A 16,222-nucleotide genomic window follows, 5' to 3' on the forward strand; every position below is an offset into this window, starting at 1 on the left:
GATTTCTTGGTTATTAAGTTGTTGTACAGGAAGTGAGCTGCGGCGCAGTAGCCGAGACAACATTGTTAAAATATTTGCACATTTAATGTATTTCGTGAAATCTGTGAAAACGCGGCTGTAGGACAAATTCCTGATTTTTAACCCCATACTCCTCGCAGAGAACTGTGACGAGGCCTTGTATTATGTCTGTGTGGCGAATGGTTTAACCAGACGATATCTACTACATTTTGTATTTAACTCGTTAATACCGAAAGTGCAGAAACACACTGCGTATACCTACATGCATAACATATTTTACGTCTGGTGCAAAGCTTGGATACTGTATAGTTTGACCAATCAATGACTGGTTCTGAATATTATATTCAAGTTAGATATAAACCTTTCCAGAAATGGGGCGCTGAGTGTCCGAAATAGTGATGCCATAAGGGGAAACTAGGCCTTATGGTGGAGGGACAAAGGAGATAGTCATGGTTGACCAACACACTTGATTGCCTTTGATGACGGACAAGGGGGAAAAAGTTAGTTCCAATGCAAGCCACCAATTTCGGGAAGCATGTATAGGGATGCCCGATGCCATTAAACTTGTTCAATAGATAGACAATGGGGTGGCGACACCAAGTTGTCTGATCGTTGCGACATCATCTTCCGGTTCGGACTTTGTTTCGATATTGTTGTAATGAACCGATCTGAGATATGTGAAACTACATGTAGGGAATGAATATTCTTCTCCCTGATTGAAACACAAGTATGGAAAAGATGCTATAACGATAGTCAATACCCCAGATTAGTTGGTGTATTTTTCCGAATATGGATTAGAGAGCTGTATTTGATTCCCTGTTCTGGAGCCGAGAACGATGTCATCGAAAGCGCTTGCTCCCAAATTTCACAACATCTCGTTTTGTAAAGTGAGGTTAAGTGGAGTCTCTGTACCATTTTAAAACGATTTTCTCGCAATGCCGTAACAATAACTGAGAGCACGGATTTTGCGTTCGAGACTTCGGAACACGTTCCCGGATTCTCGGCCTGTTCCGGAACAGTGGAGAACAGGAAGTAGAATGTACATCCAGTGTGTTAGGCCAAGTTATATGTGAAATCATTTCCCCGAATCGATGCTTTCATGGTCCGAGTATCTCGTGTTGCTCCGCCGAATGTTCGTTGCCCGAGTCTCAGACCAACTCATCCCGTCAACTCATCAACGGCAGTCTGGGAATCTGCCATCGTGTCCGACCATCCTAGTACCCAGCGTAAATTGCTTTTGTCCTTGAAGGGTTCAACTCTCCAAGCAACACAAGTCGTAGATTCTTCCAGAAATCCTCAGTATAACCTTGACCTTGAGGCCAATGGAGGCGGACCACGTGACGTATAAGTCGCTTATAGCTGAGAGGTGCTTGGTCCATCGTGGTTATCCTTTCCTTGAGCACCAGAATAGGCTCAGGGCAGCCCTTCTCGAGGTACATAACCTCGGCCTGTGTCATCATGTAGTCCGATTTCTCCCAGCTAAGAAATTCATCGGTGACGATAAAGATAACGTGACTGCTGTGCCCGAAGCCACCTTCCACCAAGTCGATGACTTCCGGTCGGCCAGAAACTTGGAACTCTCTATCAACCGTAGCAACTCTGAAAGCAACATCTTTAGACTGTTCCAGTTCTGGACGGAATGTATGTTCCACCCATCTTTGTTCTTGGGGCATGTATGCGATGAATACGTCGTAGCTATGACGACGCGATAAAGGTATGTAACCAGGCCGTGGGCGTTCCCTTTTACGCTTAAGTTTTCGGATGACGTACCAGTAACGGATTGACAGACGCTTTCGATAGGCGACGACTGAGAGGGATACTGATAAGCAAAATAAAAGTACGAGGGATGTTGAGAGTGCTACAATGGCCCGATGGTTTTCGCAGTCTAACCACGTTGGAAGAAAACTTTCAAGTCGATGACCAACATGCTTTGGTGGGCTCCGACAAGGCTCGGAGTAACTTTCGCAAATCGCGTCCTTCGGAATAACGAATTTGCTGCGACTTAGCCAATAAGTGAAGCCCCTCAATTTGCAGTTACACGCGAAACTGTTTTCCCACATTAGTAAGGTTTGCAAATTCGTCAGCGTCGTAAAAACCTTACCCGAAATATAAATCAGCTGGTTATTGCGAAGGTCGAGGCTACGCAACCTACGTAAGGTACTGAAGACAACACTGCCAATGGCTGTGATGGCATTCGATGACCAATCAAGCTCTTCTAATTCGGCTTGGTTTTGGAAGATCACCACCGGGTAGTCGTGTTTGAATAGACTATCAGCTAGGTTCAGCCGCTTGAGGCCCTTGAGAGGCTTAAAAACATACTTTAAATCCTCCCTGTCGACGGCGCCGATGTCCGTGTCGTTTAAATCCAGTTCTTCGATATGTTCTAGCCCGAGAAACGCATCCCTAACGTTGCTTATCCAAGTGAAGAAGGGGAAATAATCCGCGTTATTGCTACTCAAGTCGAGCTGTTTCAGACATGGGATGTGTGTCTGCCACAAAGTCATGTTGACACCCACCTTGTATTCCGATATTGTGATGTTCCGCAAGATCAGTTGCCTAAAACCAACACAATGTTCTATTCGCAGTTGAATTGATGCGTTGACACAAGACAGGTTTAGAGAACGAAGATTTTCCACTTCGGTTATGTTCAGTTGGTGGTTGCGTTTGCCAGCGATGTTGTTAGACAGGTCGAGGGTTCGAAGCGATTTCAAACCATGCACACGCAGGTTGTCTAACGACGCATAGTTGAGACTGAGGTGCTCTAGATTTTTCAGAATACCCGTGAAGTTACTTGGAACGTATTTGACATCATATGCACAATCCCGAAGATAAAGCCCCGTGAGGTTCACAAGCTTCCTAAAAGGATTCGTTGGACCTACATTGGGGTGATGAAAGTTCGCTTCAACCACAAGTTCCTTCAAGTCGACTTCCTCGAAAGCATCGAAAGTAACATACTTATATGACATAGATTTTGCGCTTTTTGGCTTCCTCACGACTAGTTTCTCAACAAGTTTGCCTTTCAGCGCGCCTCCAATATCATCAAGATGTGTGCTGTTCCAAACTGTGATTGACAGCATGGATATGTTCGTGACCTTTGACCCAGCAAAGGAAAAGGTCTCAGTGAAGTTAAGGTTGTTTCCGTCAAGAATCAACTCCGAGGCGTTGTTGATAAGGTTCGTTAACCCCCTCACGACGCTGATGTTACCATGTTTACGGGATGAGTCTCGGGAAGCGTGTAAGTCTAGTTTGGAAAGCTGCAAATTCTCCCCAACACCTTTGATACTGGCCCAAATAGAGAAGTCTTCGAGTAGACAATCACCAAGAATTAAGCTGTTTAATTTCGGTGCCAGTTCCAGGCTTAAGTGACGGATCGGATTGGACGAGAGGTCCAATTGCTCTAAGTTAAGTAACGAGCTGAAGATACTACGATCCAATTCACTGATCTGTGCCCGGATCAACCGCAGAAAGCGAAGACTTGTCATTCGTTGAAAAGTGTTATTTTCTATTAGGGACACACTGCAATCCTCGATGTGAAGACCGATAAGACCACTGACCGGAGCTAGGGACTGTTGGTTAAGGACGATTGAGGTCGGCACTGCAGCCCGGCGACACTTCGTGATGTTCAGCTCTTTGACGGGGATCCGGGAGATGTTTCTGGTTACATTATTGAAGGTTTCTCCTCCCAACCACAGACAAGTCACCCTCTGCAAGCATCTTTGCGCTATTGTGTCGGTATAGTTGCTAAGTTCGCATCCGTGGTAAAGCTTCTCGACGTGCCTGGTGTTCGAGTATGAAGTCGGCATGGCCAAGAGTAGCACCAGCATCGGGAATAACCACGGCCATAATGGAATATTTGTCCCTGGGTTGGTCCTGTCAGCCATTCTCGATGTCACAACCAGAGGGTTACCTGTCCTTGTTGTCATCCTTTAGATAGCCTTAAATGAAAAGAGACAGTCACAAGCATGTACAACAATGTCACTCATAAGAAGAAATGGGAGAGGTTGGGACATTCATTAATCTTCCCCTTCTGGCAACGAAGTTGTTGGTTCAGAGTAGCCCAAAAGGAGAGTCGACTCCGTTTGATCACAACGTCGTTGGTGGTGCATGTAAAAAGACGTAGGCATACATGTATGTGCATTACAACACGAATACGTTGCAACATTGCATATCGCTGCCTCATAAAAGTAGGTCGATCGCTCGTCACACTCTTCAAGTTCTGAGAGACATTCAGCCCGCGGAACTTCTGAATTCATTTTTTCGCATGATTGTTCAACGGTCAGTGTGGTTTCTGAAACTAGCTTACTGTATTTTTACACTATACAGTGTGGAAGATGTCATATCGTCAGCCGGCCATCGGAATATCAATTTGTAATAATTTATACCGTAACTTGCCGGTTGTCGTTTAATTACTCAATGAAGAAGGCTTCGAACAGATGGTCCTTCAAAGAACTCCTTGAAAAAAAGAATCTTCGAGGGTCTTTGTAGAAGCAAGGGTTGTTGAACAGATAAGACTAGAAGTTAGGCCTCACAACCCTCAGTAAAATCAAGGCTTCGTACGGATTGCTTGAAGGAACTCTCACTCTTTTTAGAAGCAATGCGCCGAACATAGGGTCTTTTTGACAGTTATTATCTGTGATGTAAAGCATCGAACACATTGTCTAAATGAACTTGAGCCATAATGTTGCTCCCAAAAGGCACTGAAATAAGGGCGTACAAACACCCAATATAGCCTGTGTGCTTGTCGACCGTGATTGTGCAGTTGGCATGTCGGGGGGGGGGGGGGGAGTAGCAGTCAAAAAAGTGGCCTAATAGTATTCGGACAGATTATGGTAAGTTCAAGACCATTGCCGTCGATAATGTTAGAGATTATACACGCATAATAGAATCCTTTTCCCCCTGACATTCTATCCTGGGACATTTATAACTTTTACACCGGGTCTATACTCTTAAGTTAAAACGCTGGTGCATGAATGGTGAATGTGATCACCTTGCACTGAGCTCTATCGTGTCACGTTGTCCATATTCTACTGCTGTATACCAACGATCGACCATCGCCCGCGTAACAAAAACACCCGCAAACATGCGATTTAAATCGCATGCGAGGACAACATCGCTCGTTAGCGGTGGTCATCGCAGATTGCAGCGACCTGCGAGTCAACATCAAACTCAGCGATTTCCGGTTTTACACTGTACCAGCAGTACCGTCGGCACATAGCAGCGATTTATACATTAATCGTATGGAGCCGCGATTTCTTTAAGCAGCGCTTTAGTCTAACACTTATTAGAGTTCTTGGACCCAGACAGCAACGCAAAATGTACTTTTTTACTGTAGAATAACCCTATATTTAGGTACTCATAGAATTTGGCATAAAACCAAGGGGTAGTTTCGTTTTTGAAGGCCAGGCTCAACCATGTCCCAACTGGGAAGCCAAGCCATGCCGCTGGGTGTATCAATTCCTCCCCAAAAGGATATTTTAATTAACAAATTAAATTGTTTTTATCCAAGTGTAATCGGAGACAGAAACTTACGTTATTCAATGGAATCCAAAGCTCATTTGAATAAAATGGGCCATCGACATGACCGTGCCTGTCGTGGTTGTGTCTACCATTTTGGTTTCGACTTGCTGACAGTCGAGAAACGATCGCGTGTTATGTTACAATATCGTTCGTTAGCGCACCCGACCGATATTCACTGGCCCGTGCCGTGAGTGTGGACTGGAATATGGAGCCTTAGCTGAATATACATTGACCTGATTGACGACTACGTGAAAGGAATTGTATTTTGAGTTGGTATAAAACTGGACAAAATATGATAGATTGATGTTTTGTAATGAACTGCTAATTGTGAGATGAATGCAGTGCAAATGAATAGATCGTTCCAACGCATCCATGTACAAAGAGCACAATTGGGCTGTGAAATCACTTCCAAACCGAGAATGGGTTAAAAGCTAAGGTGTAAGCTCTCTGAAAATCTTTGTAATTTGAAGTACCGGAAACCCCGGATGGAAACTATAGGCTTTACGCGTCAAAGAGAGTCGCGCTTCATCACTCGAGGAAGGGAACTGACTCAGGGATAGAACGCACGATCTCGGACTTGGGTACATGCATAGGCCTTAACTGGCAGTATCGATGTCCCGTCCGCCTCGAGATGTCACATCCTACATTAAACTTCATTGAAATGTTGGCGCCTGCGGCAGGGAGAGGTTGTCGAAATCACAGTCTGATAAAATTCAGAAGAAATAGGACGGGTTGTGTGTACATGTACATTTCGATCCGAAGGATCCGTGATCAAACCCGGTGTAGATAAGTTTGACTGAAATATCCTGTCCGGGGAACAAAGGATTCTACCATGCGCTTTTTATTAATCGTACATGTACATGTATATGCGTCATTTGGAAGATTACATGTACATGTACATGTAGATTCTAAAATCTTGCGGTTGTTAAGGTTTATCCCCGCGGTGAAGCCCTTGCCGTCACCTGGCGAAGACAGTAGCGATCGTTCAGACGGGTCAGAAGTTTCTACATTGTGTAATGTTTGAGCTGAGCTCACCGGCATGCAGGTGATGAGAAAGCGTTGATGGTCGGGATGGCGCGTACATGCAGTGAGTAGAAAGAGTGGACGGGTTTCGAAGCGAAATTAAAAGTCTATACATAAAACTCACTTCTACATAAACATGTATAAACTTACCAAAGACGTGTCAGATGAAAAGAAAGTCCCAAAATGCGAAATCGGATTGATTTGTACAAGGATAAACCCAATACATCAACCCTCTCAAATATCAGGATGTTTTTTGTCCCACAACTCGAAAACAAATTTAACCGGTATAAACATGCAGCTCTTTTGAGTGGCATGGAAGTCGTGACACGAAAACAGGAAGACAAGAGTATCCCTTAGAAAAGAAATCATGCACTCTTGACAATAGTACTTTTCCTGCTATCGAAATGGTGTATTCCTGTTTCGCCTATTCCTGTTCCGCCTATTCCTGTTTCGCCTAATTCCTTATTCGCCTATTCCTGATTCGCTACTTCCTGTTTCGCCTAATTCCTGTTTCGCCTATTCCCGTTTCGCCTAATTCCTATTTCGCCTATTCCTGTTTCGCCTATTCAAATGTATTGCTAACCTCCCCACAGACATAGGAATATGAACCGTCCCTTACTATAGTGTTAAAGGTTATCATTAAGAATAAAGTCTGAAATAATGGATTTAGCGACATGTCAATTATTTTTAGTATTATTCGGAATAACTTTGGAAAATTATACGTAGCTTACATCGGCTTATGTTTTAGCTCATTTTAAAAGGCAAGAAATAAAATAGTAAGAAAGTTTTACCCTTTCATTAGATTTGAGAAAGGTTTCTTAGGCCTGCATTTTATATTGTGGATTCTCTTTCTTTTGTCTTAGTCAGTGACTGGCTTCGTAATAGAAAGAATATCTATAGCTATATTGTTCTTTACTATGACATGGGTTTTACAGCTGATTTTGATCAAATAATTATGACAATGTACAGTATAATGTATTTTTATCAAAAACTCATGAATTCCTGTTTTTATAAAGTAAGCGACTGCTTTACTCTACTTAATCTATTAGTTTTTACTGTGTGTCAGTATGGTCATATGGTCAAATAAGTCCCGGACTGTCCCCGCTTTCAAGGTGACTCTTTCAGAACGGTCATGGCATGGTTTGTTAACAAAGTTGATGGCATTTGATTAGTTAAATTGTCATCACATCGTTAACATCATCCAATTGTCCCCTCATATTTTCCCCATAAAATGGACATGCATCCCTAAGGTTCCACCTGGGAGAGTCGATTTATTGTAGGGGTACTGGAAAGTAGGCGAAACAGGAAGTAGACGAAACAGGAAGTAGACGAAACAGGAATAGGCGAAACAGGAAATAGGCCAAACAGGAAATAGGCGAAACAGGAATAGGCGAAACAGGAATAGGCGGAACAGGAATAGGCGAAACAGGAATAGGCGAAACAGGCATAAACCATACAGTGCGACAAAAATATGTCTCGTCCGCGTACTTATAGTAGACCTACATTATGGTTGCCCACAAAGGGGCACTTGAAGCGAGTCCAGCACGATCATCCTCAAAATAAGGTAACTGAGTTGCCCGGAATATATAACTTAGTTGCACGGAAAAATATGCGTCGATAGTGTTGGCCTGGACCTATACATGTACTATTTGTCACGCTTTCGGAAGCAGGCCCCATTGCAGGTCTTTCTTAGCAAAACATCTGGCTCCGCTCCGTGACATACGGATTTCCCCATGACATTGGCTGATATTTATAAGAGACTAGTAAATGATTTTACTTTAAACTTCATGTACATTTCCACTAGGATTCTCTGTAGAAAACTGCAGTAAAAACATTTACTAGTCTTTATTAATTTTAGCCATTAGATTAAAGTCCTGATGGACAAACAGAAGTGGTTTTGTGGCAAATTTTTCAAGTGACTGTGTTTTAGAATGTGCCAGATACATGTACATCGTAGCTCTATATAGGCATGTACTATTATTGTAAAACGCAAAATTTTCGCGCCCATGTTATATTGCGATTCGTGAGCAGGGAATTTTTATTGATAATGAAATTTCCTTCGGTTTTTCCAATGAAAAAACTTTTACCGGGATTTTTATTTCGCGAATTTAGGTCATTCGGAAAATACGTGAAAAGAAAACACTTGAGAACATCTTGCAGTTGGTAAGAGGTTCTTTCTGGTGACATCTAGCACAGCCACCCCAATGAAATTAATGGCCAACTTTGAGCGGAAGAACGAACCTCTGTATCAAGAACTCCCTTGGAACCGATGAATGCACTCTATGTCAGGATTATAGGTCAAATTGAATAGAAATTGCTCATTCCGGAACAAAATGACTTTGTCCTGCTAAAAAGGTGTTCCTGAAACATGTTCCACGGTTTATGGGGATTTTAATCATCAGGAGTTTCTCTGAAATACCACAGAGCACTAAATTTTGCCGCAAAATAGGACAATCTCTACCATTTTCTAGGAATAAAACAAAACCTTATCCAATACATCTTTAGATTGTATCAGGAAGTCATGAAGGGTGTAGACATGGGCGGAACCCCTCTCCAGAGCAGACATAATATTCAAGCATGTATATATTCTCCAGGCCTGTGCAAGGAGGAATGGGGCATTGCATTGAAGGCCTACACCATTAAATGTTCAAACATTTGAAAACTGAACTCGAATTTGGAAATTTCTATTTGGTGTAACAACACCGTTTTGGCGACAGATATGCAAATGCTATAGATATCAAGTTTTAGCAAATTTGCATGCATAATAACTGCACTACAGCATCGTGGATTTTGATTTCACTGAGCCACAAGTAAATACTGTGAACATGAACGGTGTACCCCTTTAATAAAGACCCAGCTCACCAAATATCAAATTCCTAGAACTTCCTTCCGGATATGCAGGTTATGATGTGGTTTTCAGAATATAGTTCATTTGCACAGAGGGCAAGTGAATTTCAACACTGAAGTTGGGTCAATATGTCAACAAATCAGAAATCAACATACCGGTACATGGACTATAATCTCTGATAAGTCAAAATAAGGAAAAGAATCACTGATCGTCTTTTTAATAATTTATTCTCAAAGTCATTTTATATACATAGTGCACTCATGTAAACTACTTGTACTATCATGAAACAGCGTACAAAAATATTTTTACATCACAATTAATATGTCATACAAAAATTATCACATTCTCGAAATAAAATTTCTAAATGGTCACTTATTTGAATAATTCAATAAAATGATTAAATATTGTGTAAATATCCATCGTGAATACCTGTTTTCCCTTTAAAAGACATGGTAATGTGACCGTTTCATACAGCTTAGTTCCTGGGTTTCATTATGAATATACACCACAGTTCTAAGAGGCATGGATTAAGGGATATCGATGATTGCAATGGAAAATATGCTGAGCCTCATTCTGATTGCAGTAATCCTTGGTGCCATACCACTTTAGAACAGAAATAAATACCTCACTCTAGGTCATCGGTCGTCTATCAAGACCTCAAGAATTACGTCTAAAATCAGGTTTCTGTCCGCATTTTTGGTCAGCTTAAGTGGTCTTGATTCCAAAACTAAAGACAGTTTGATATCAATTCCTTAAGTAATTCAATGGTTTCTCCCCAATAGATCCCTAAAAGCAGAACGAAATTTAAGATATTATAGTCCACAGAACCTAAGTCCATGTTACCAGATGTACACAAGTCCCAAGTCCATGTTACCAGAAAAAGTAAATTTACCAAAGAATACACATTTTCTTGTGATGCGTACATTTGCTCTGGTCTCTACCACAGGCATTATCCAGGGCGGGCTGTTTGGTAATTTGGAAGGCCCGCCTGAATTCACTAGATTGGGGAACTGATTCTTGATCGGTGTCCTTAATTTCTCAAAATCAATCGGGCTTCAAGATGAAACTCAACAATTTTTGGCCAGTAGAAAATCAGCTCCCCGTAAACATACCCTCAACCCCATGATATACGTACATCAAAACCCAGATGGGAATATTGAATACTGAAATGAATAGTGCAATTATACAAAACTAATTAGCCATTGGTGAATACTGGGAATTTGATGCTCAGAATTAATTTGATTTTGATAATACTGTTAGCAGATTCACGGAAAGTGCATTATTCGGAGTTCCTACTGGTTTTTAGGCATTAACTTATAGCCTAATTTTCCTAACAAAGAATAGGAATAACAGGGATAGTTTAGACATAAAGAAATACGGGGTATTATACAGATTTCATTGCAATTATTGACAGGATTGGTGCAATAAATAATGTTACAAACACAGTCGACACAACTCACAATTACTGGAAACTCAAGTCATACGTACTCACAAAACATCGCCTTAAAGCTGGCATACTTCCAGCAATACTGTACAATCATTTTTTTGACATGGCATCACCATAATGACTTCAGCACTGATGACCATCTGCATGAGCTACCATGATCAACTGGTCTTCAGCAAGTAGCACTACAGGACAGTTGAACAACAAGGATGATATTGTTCATTAATGCCTAGTAGGAGTGATATAGAAACCCTGATTATTGTTCTCGAATTTGCAAGCTAATACTTATGATATCACATTATAAGTCACAAATTATATACCGGGATATGCAAAAGTGATTAGGACAAGCCTTGTAAGAGTCAAGGTAAATAAAATATCGACCATAGTTATTTTCTATATTTCAACTTAAAAACCCAAAGAAGTCATTCGTGATAATGGTTTCCTGGGACATAAAACACCATTGCTAAAACTCAACAAATGAAATGATAATGGACGGAAAACACTCATATATCCAAACAATGTCAAAACAATTTGTGTAAATGACAGAATATTTGGTCACTGACCACTGGACTACAAAAATCATCTGCAGTTGACCCAAACTTTAGTGCCATCGATGATGTCATTGGTGCCAGATACTAGTTCTTTTGACTTTGATCTTCAAATAATTAATTCAAAAGAGATGATCCAATCGTTAAAATCAGCTATAAACATTTTTTATCAAATCAATGAATTGTATTGATACGATATATTATGGAGAAGACTAAACGATTATTTTGATGATAATCATTTTGCCCAATTCATACCATCCTGACAATAAAGGCCATTTTACTCGATACATCATAACTTACTCCCCCAATGGAAACATGCGTAAGGAGAAGACGTGTTGTAGGCCCTGTTTGCAAGAGGATGAATTCATCTGCCACTGATTCAATATGGCAACAATGAACTATATCCCCCAATCTCGTCCCCATGTAGACACCCTCTTAGGTTTAGAGAGTACATTATAAGGACAGAAGCTAATTCTTTAACTACTTTGCTATGGACAGCAGGAACAACTACAGAACACAATAATAAGAGACACTTGCAAATTCAGCAGGAACTTGACATCAGAGATGAAAGTTCCTTAGACGTTATGAAAGAAAACCGTCGTATGGTATCTTGGCAGCAATGATCAATCACTCGAGATGACCATCTACGATAGTTAATAAAAGTGTAATAAGACTGCAACAGAGAAACTGGATGGATACGACAAAGCATGGTAAATCTGTATAGCGATGATCACGATAGGACACACATGCATGTAAGCTGCATATTAAAACAGTAAAGGGTATAATCAGCCATGTGCACACGGTAAAGATTCTCACATCTTCCATACAAGAAAATGCTTGCAAAGATTTAACAGTTTACATTCCCAAAATTCATCACAGAATATTCTTTTATTCAGCAGGCAATATCCTTGACAAGGTTACATTACCAGGATAAATGTACACTTCCTCAATTACATTTTCTGCGACTCATTAATCCAACTCATTATCAACAAATGTTTGATTTTGCATATATCACTTGAACCTTGTGCCAGAAAGAAAACATTATCGACAGTTACTATTAGGCATCAGTGGATTCTTGGAGCTGAAAAAGAAGAAAAGAATTGTACAGTTTGTTGCAAAAAACTGGAGAAGGAAGGAAAAACTTGGTATACAGAATGGTCCTGTGAGATTCATGATCCCCATGATGAATACAATGGAGCTGATGACATCATGACAATGCCATGGCTATATTTTTAGTCTCTCAAGACACAGCAGCGTCCCATTTTTACCACTGTTGATGAAACATATTAGCCAGGTCGTGGGTCAAGGCTGGCCAAGGAAAGACGTGATGGAGACACACTAAAACTTAGACTAGACATGCATACATACCCCAATGCCCATTTCAGGTGGTGGTGGTTCAGCAGCAACGTGACCCATTGGTCGTACCTCTATCATAGGGTCAAGGTCGAGTCCTTGACCTGAAAAGGAAGAGTAAGAATATAGTTAAAGCGAAGTGGGGGACACCAACAGGAAATGAAGAAAAGAGCCCAACATTACTTTTCAAAATTGAAACCGAGGTCGGCATGTGGCTGAACTAAAAAAACACTTTCTCTCATGATCATCCTTTAATTTTGGTGCATTCAAATAATCTTGACGAAAGCAGATTTGAGCCTTCTTCGCTATTAGAATGATAGTCATAATTGAGAGTGCGAATCTTGTAACGAGAGATAGTTTTAATTGCCCAAATAAACATGTCACGACAGCATTTAGTAATTGATAGAAGGCCTTAAAATACCCGCTAAATATTGTACAGTGTTAGACGGGAGTCGAACCCACACTGACCTCTCCCATGTGGGACCCAGGTCAGCGTTGAGGGTCCAAAGCTCAATCCCTATCAAAAAACAGGTTGTTCCGATAGCCATTCCATGTTAAGTGACCCTCACTAGCCTAGCAATAAGCAGTTATTGGTAAGAGCGTACCTGTGGTCCCAGGTTCACCAAAATCGTCAGTAATCTCGGATCGTCGTGCTTTACTGCTCCTCTTCTTCCCTCTCTTCCTAGACCGTCTGAAAATTAGGTGCAATGTAACTCATCAATCAGCTAATTTTTAGAAGTGCTTTGGTAATGTTTTTTCTTCTTTCGATTTTAGGTTTGAATCTTAATTTGACAGGTTCAACTCTCCAACGAGACAGTGAGCTCCTTGGGGCTTCAAAGGGCATCGGCCGTGATAAGAAAGGACACGCTATCCTTATCCAGAGCGGAAGAAGACATTTTTACTCCAAAGTATGCCACTGAACATGACGGTCAAAGTTTTGTGCCAGCTGCTTTGCGACAGCTTGAGGCGGCGACTTACCTTGCATCATCATCTCTTCCTGCTTGATAGGGGTCTTCATACACAGCTTCAGCTTCCCTCATCCCTCGCCCTCCACCTCCTACAGAACACAATAATAAGAGTCACATGCAAATTCGCTTATGAACCTGTTTTGAGGTAATGGCAATGAATTGTCAAGTCACTCCATATTTCGTAAACTTGTGATGAAACGGACTTACCTCCAAAGGTCGAACATGACACCTACCTTGGTTGATTAGAATTTGCTCCAGCAGGCCCTTTAGACCTGACATGTCTCGAACATACTGCTCTTGGAAATCCTGTTGCGTTGCGGTGATATCTCGCAGTTCGCCTCTGAGGATATCGACTTCATTCTCCAGTATATCAACAGTCAGGTTCTGGTTGAGCACCTTCTTCTGCAAGAAAATATTCAAAATTTTGTTTTGGTGCAGAAGGGTTACAGAATCTGATCAACCCTTTTACTGCAACAGCCGTTTCTTGGCCAGCACTATCTCGTGCCGACAGATGATACCAATAATGAACAGTAGAGCTTACTTTATCTGAAGGGGGAAAACTATTCAAACTTGTTGCTACCTATACAATGATGATAAACCTAATTACCCCCGATTGCGTTTGGCAGGTTTAGAGAGGATGTGTAACAGAATGCCGGTGAATTTACATTTCAGTTGGCCATGACCAGCTATGGATGTCACCCGCACGTCATGGGGCCATTTACCCGACATGCTATGCACATCACTTGCAGCAAAAGGGTTTAAAACAAGACTGGCTGTTCAAATCTGCCAACTTTATCTGGTCCAATAACAGCGAGTCTACGCACAGGTTTTGATTTTCACTGAGAGTATCATAAATCAACCCACTGTTACTTATTTAAAACATTGTTAGCAGATTCTATCCCCAGGGTTGCCAAATGTTGTTCAGGTATAGCTTCTTGCATGTTCTGGGCATACAGATTTGCACAGGTGGTACTTTTACCATTTATTGCAATGTAAAATCTCTGTCTATTATTACTTACCCCGCTATCATCACCCATAACATCAACGGGTCCAAATTTGGCATGGAACCAATCCTTGATCTCTTCTAATTCATCCTGGAAGGGAGAATGAACAAAACATACAGTATGTGGAATATTTGTTGAGTGACAACTAAGTCTGATGTATTTCAATGATTAATTATGTCTTTATCAAATTAACCTGCCTAGCTACCGCTTCATCAGTTATACCAAAGTTTTATTTTCCGTAACATGATATTCTGATTCTGAAATAACTTTTTTGAGACTAATGGCTCGTGTTAACCAGTCACTACAGACTATAGTGACTGGATACCTGCTATGTGATCATAGTCAGGTTTAAAGACAGCTACAGAATAGAAAGCTTGTACAAACAGACTACAAATCCAGTGAAACACATGTCAGGACTTCTGCCAGGATTTATTATGACAGTAAACTTTTACTGGGGAAGCCAAAAAAAATTAAATTCTGTACATTCATTGTCCAGCTGATTTTCAACACAAGTTTTGACTAAAACGCATAAATATCATCTGGGTTACACATTTCTACATTTGTAGGTCTATAATGTAAGAAATTGTTTTCCTCAATTGTTTTGAGGGTATGCATCAGTACCCTAAATTTCTTTGAGGGCACCTAAAACATACCCAGCATACCCATCTCTGGCAGAACCTTGCACAGAGATAGACACGGCATCAGGTTTTAAGTACCACCACCTTCAGGGAAATGTTACACAAGGAGACGGGCTGTTATTTTTGTAGTCACACATATTGGTATTGACATGACTGAGGGCAATGTGACAGAAAACCCACAAACATGACAAAAGAGCTAACATATCGCCCTCTATGGAGGAACAATGGTCATTTTGATAGTGGCAGCCATCAGAAATTCCCCAACTCCTGTCCTTTAAAGATAGGAGATATTTAGGAAGACAAGAAAATGGTGATAAGAGAGCCAGGTTGTAGTCAGCAGACAGCATGGAACATCAAAACAAAGCAAAACAATATACTGGCATGAGAAAGTGCTGTGAACCCTCAGTAATATCCTTATTATTTATCTGCAAACCTGCCAATCCAACTATAAGACCAATCATTTTCATAAATCATCGAAAAGCTAAACAAATTTGAAATCAACAAATTCACACAGGTTTGTACCCTCATTATTTGGACATCTGGGTGTACGTTTAATTTTTGGTTCGGTATGATGTATTGCTCCATGAGGTCATGCAATTCTTCCACTTCATCCTGTGGTAAAGTACATGTATGATATTTTAGTGAGATTATCCTGGTATTACAGTCCATGGCCTCTCTATTAAGTACACCCTATGGGCTGACAAAATAATGCTGGGTTTAATCTCGAGGTATCCATATTAGAAAGGAAACTGAATGGAAATGACGAATTTGGGACCAAAATCAGCTTCCTCATCAGAGGGTATCATATTACGGAGGTGTCAGCGAAGGGAAGTTTAGCGCAGTCAAGCATGTTTTCAAGTA

At 41.0% G+C, this 16,222-nt stretch overlaps 2 protein-coding genes across 6 annotated transcripts in view; both read right to left on the minus strand.

Moving 5' to 3' along the window:
• On the minus strand, nucleotides 1-6,810 carry LOC135487262 (toll-like receptor 2). 2 transcript variants are annotated; one of them, XM_064770798.1, is made up of 2 exons: nucleotides 6,709-6,810; nucleotides 1-3,953 (listed from the first exon to the last, which is right to left on the minus strand). In XM_064770798.1, the coding sequence occupies exon 2, from the start codon at nucleotides 3,939-3,941 to the stop codon at nucleotides 1,233-1,235; it is 2,709 nt and encodes a 902-aa protein (XP_064626868.1). In that variant the 5' UTR covers nucleotides 3,942-3,953; nucleotides 6,709-6,810; the 3' UTR covers nucleotides 1-1,232. The 2 variants fall into 2 exon arrangements, with proteins under 2 accessions (XP_064626868.1, XP_064626866.1); XM_064770796.1 differs by lacking the exon at nucleotides 6,709-6,810 and adding an exon at nucleotides 5,548-5,642.
• A 2,814-nt stretch (nucleotides 6,811-9,624) lies between these two features.
• The window catches only part of LOC135485916 (transient receptor potential cation channel subfamily A member 1-like), a 30,174-nt gene continuing 23,576 nt past the window's right edge, over nucleotides 9,625-16,222 (minus strand). For all 4 annotated transcript variants that reach the window (XM_064768303.1, XM_064768299.1, XM_064768302.1 and 1 more), the window contains 6 exons: nucleotides 14,739-14,813; nucleotides 13,953-14,121; nucleotides 13,730-13,808; nucleotides 13,357-13,442; nucleotides 12,767-12,855; nucleotides 9,625-12,479 (listed from right to left, as the gene is read on the minus strand). In XM_064768303.1, coding sequence (XP_064624373.1) covers nucleotides 12,456-12,479; nucleotides 12,767-12,855; nucleotides 13,357-13,442; nucleotides 13,730-13,808; nucleotides 13,953-14,121; nucleotides 14,739-14,813 — 522 coding nt within the window. In that variant the 3' untranslated portion in view covers nucleotides 9,625-12,455. The remainder of the gene's footprint in view (nucleotides 12,480-12,766; nucleotides 12,856-13,356; nucleotides 13,443-13,729; nucleotides 13,809-13,952; nucleotides 14,122-14,738; nucleotides 14,814-16,222) is intronic.

This window comes from Lineus longissimus, chromosome 4, assembly GCF_910592395.1.
Source record: "Lineus longissimus chromosome 4, tnLinLong1.2, whole genome shotgun sequence".
NCBI classification, from domain to species: Eukaryota; Metazoa; Nemertea; class Pilidiophora; order Heteronemertea; family Lineidae; genus Lineus; species Lineus longissimus.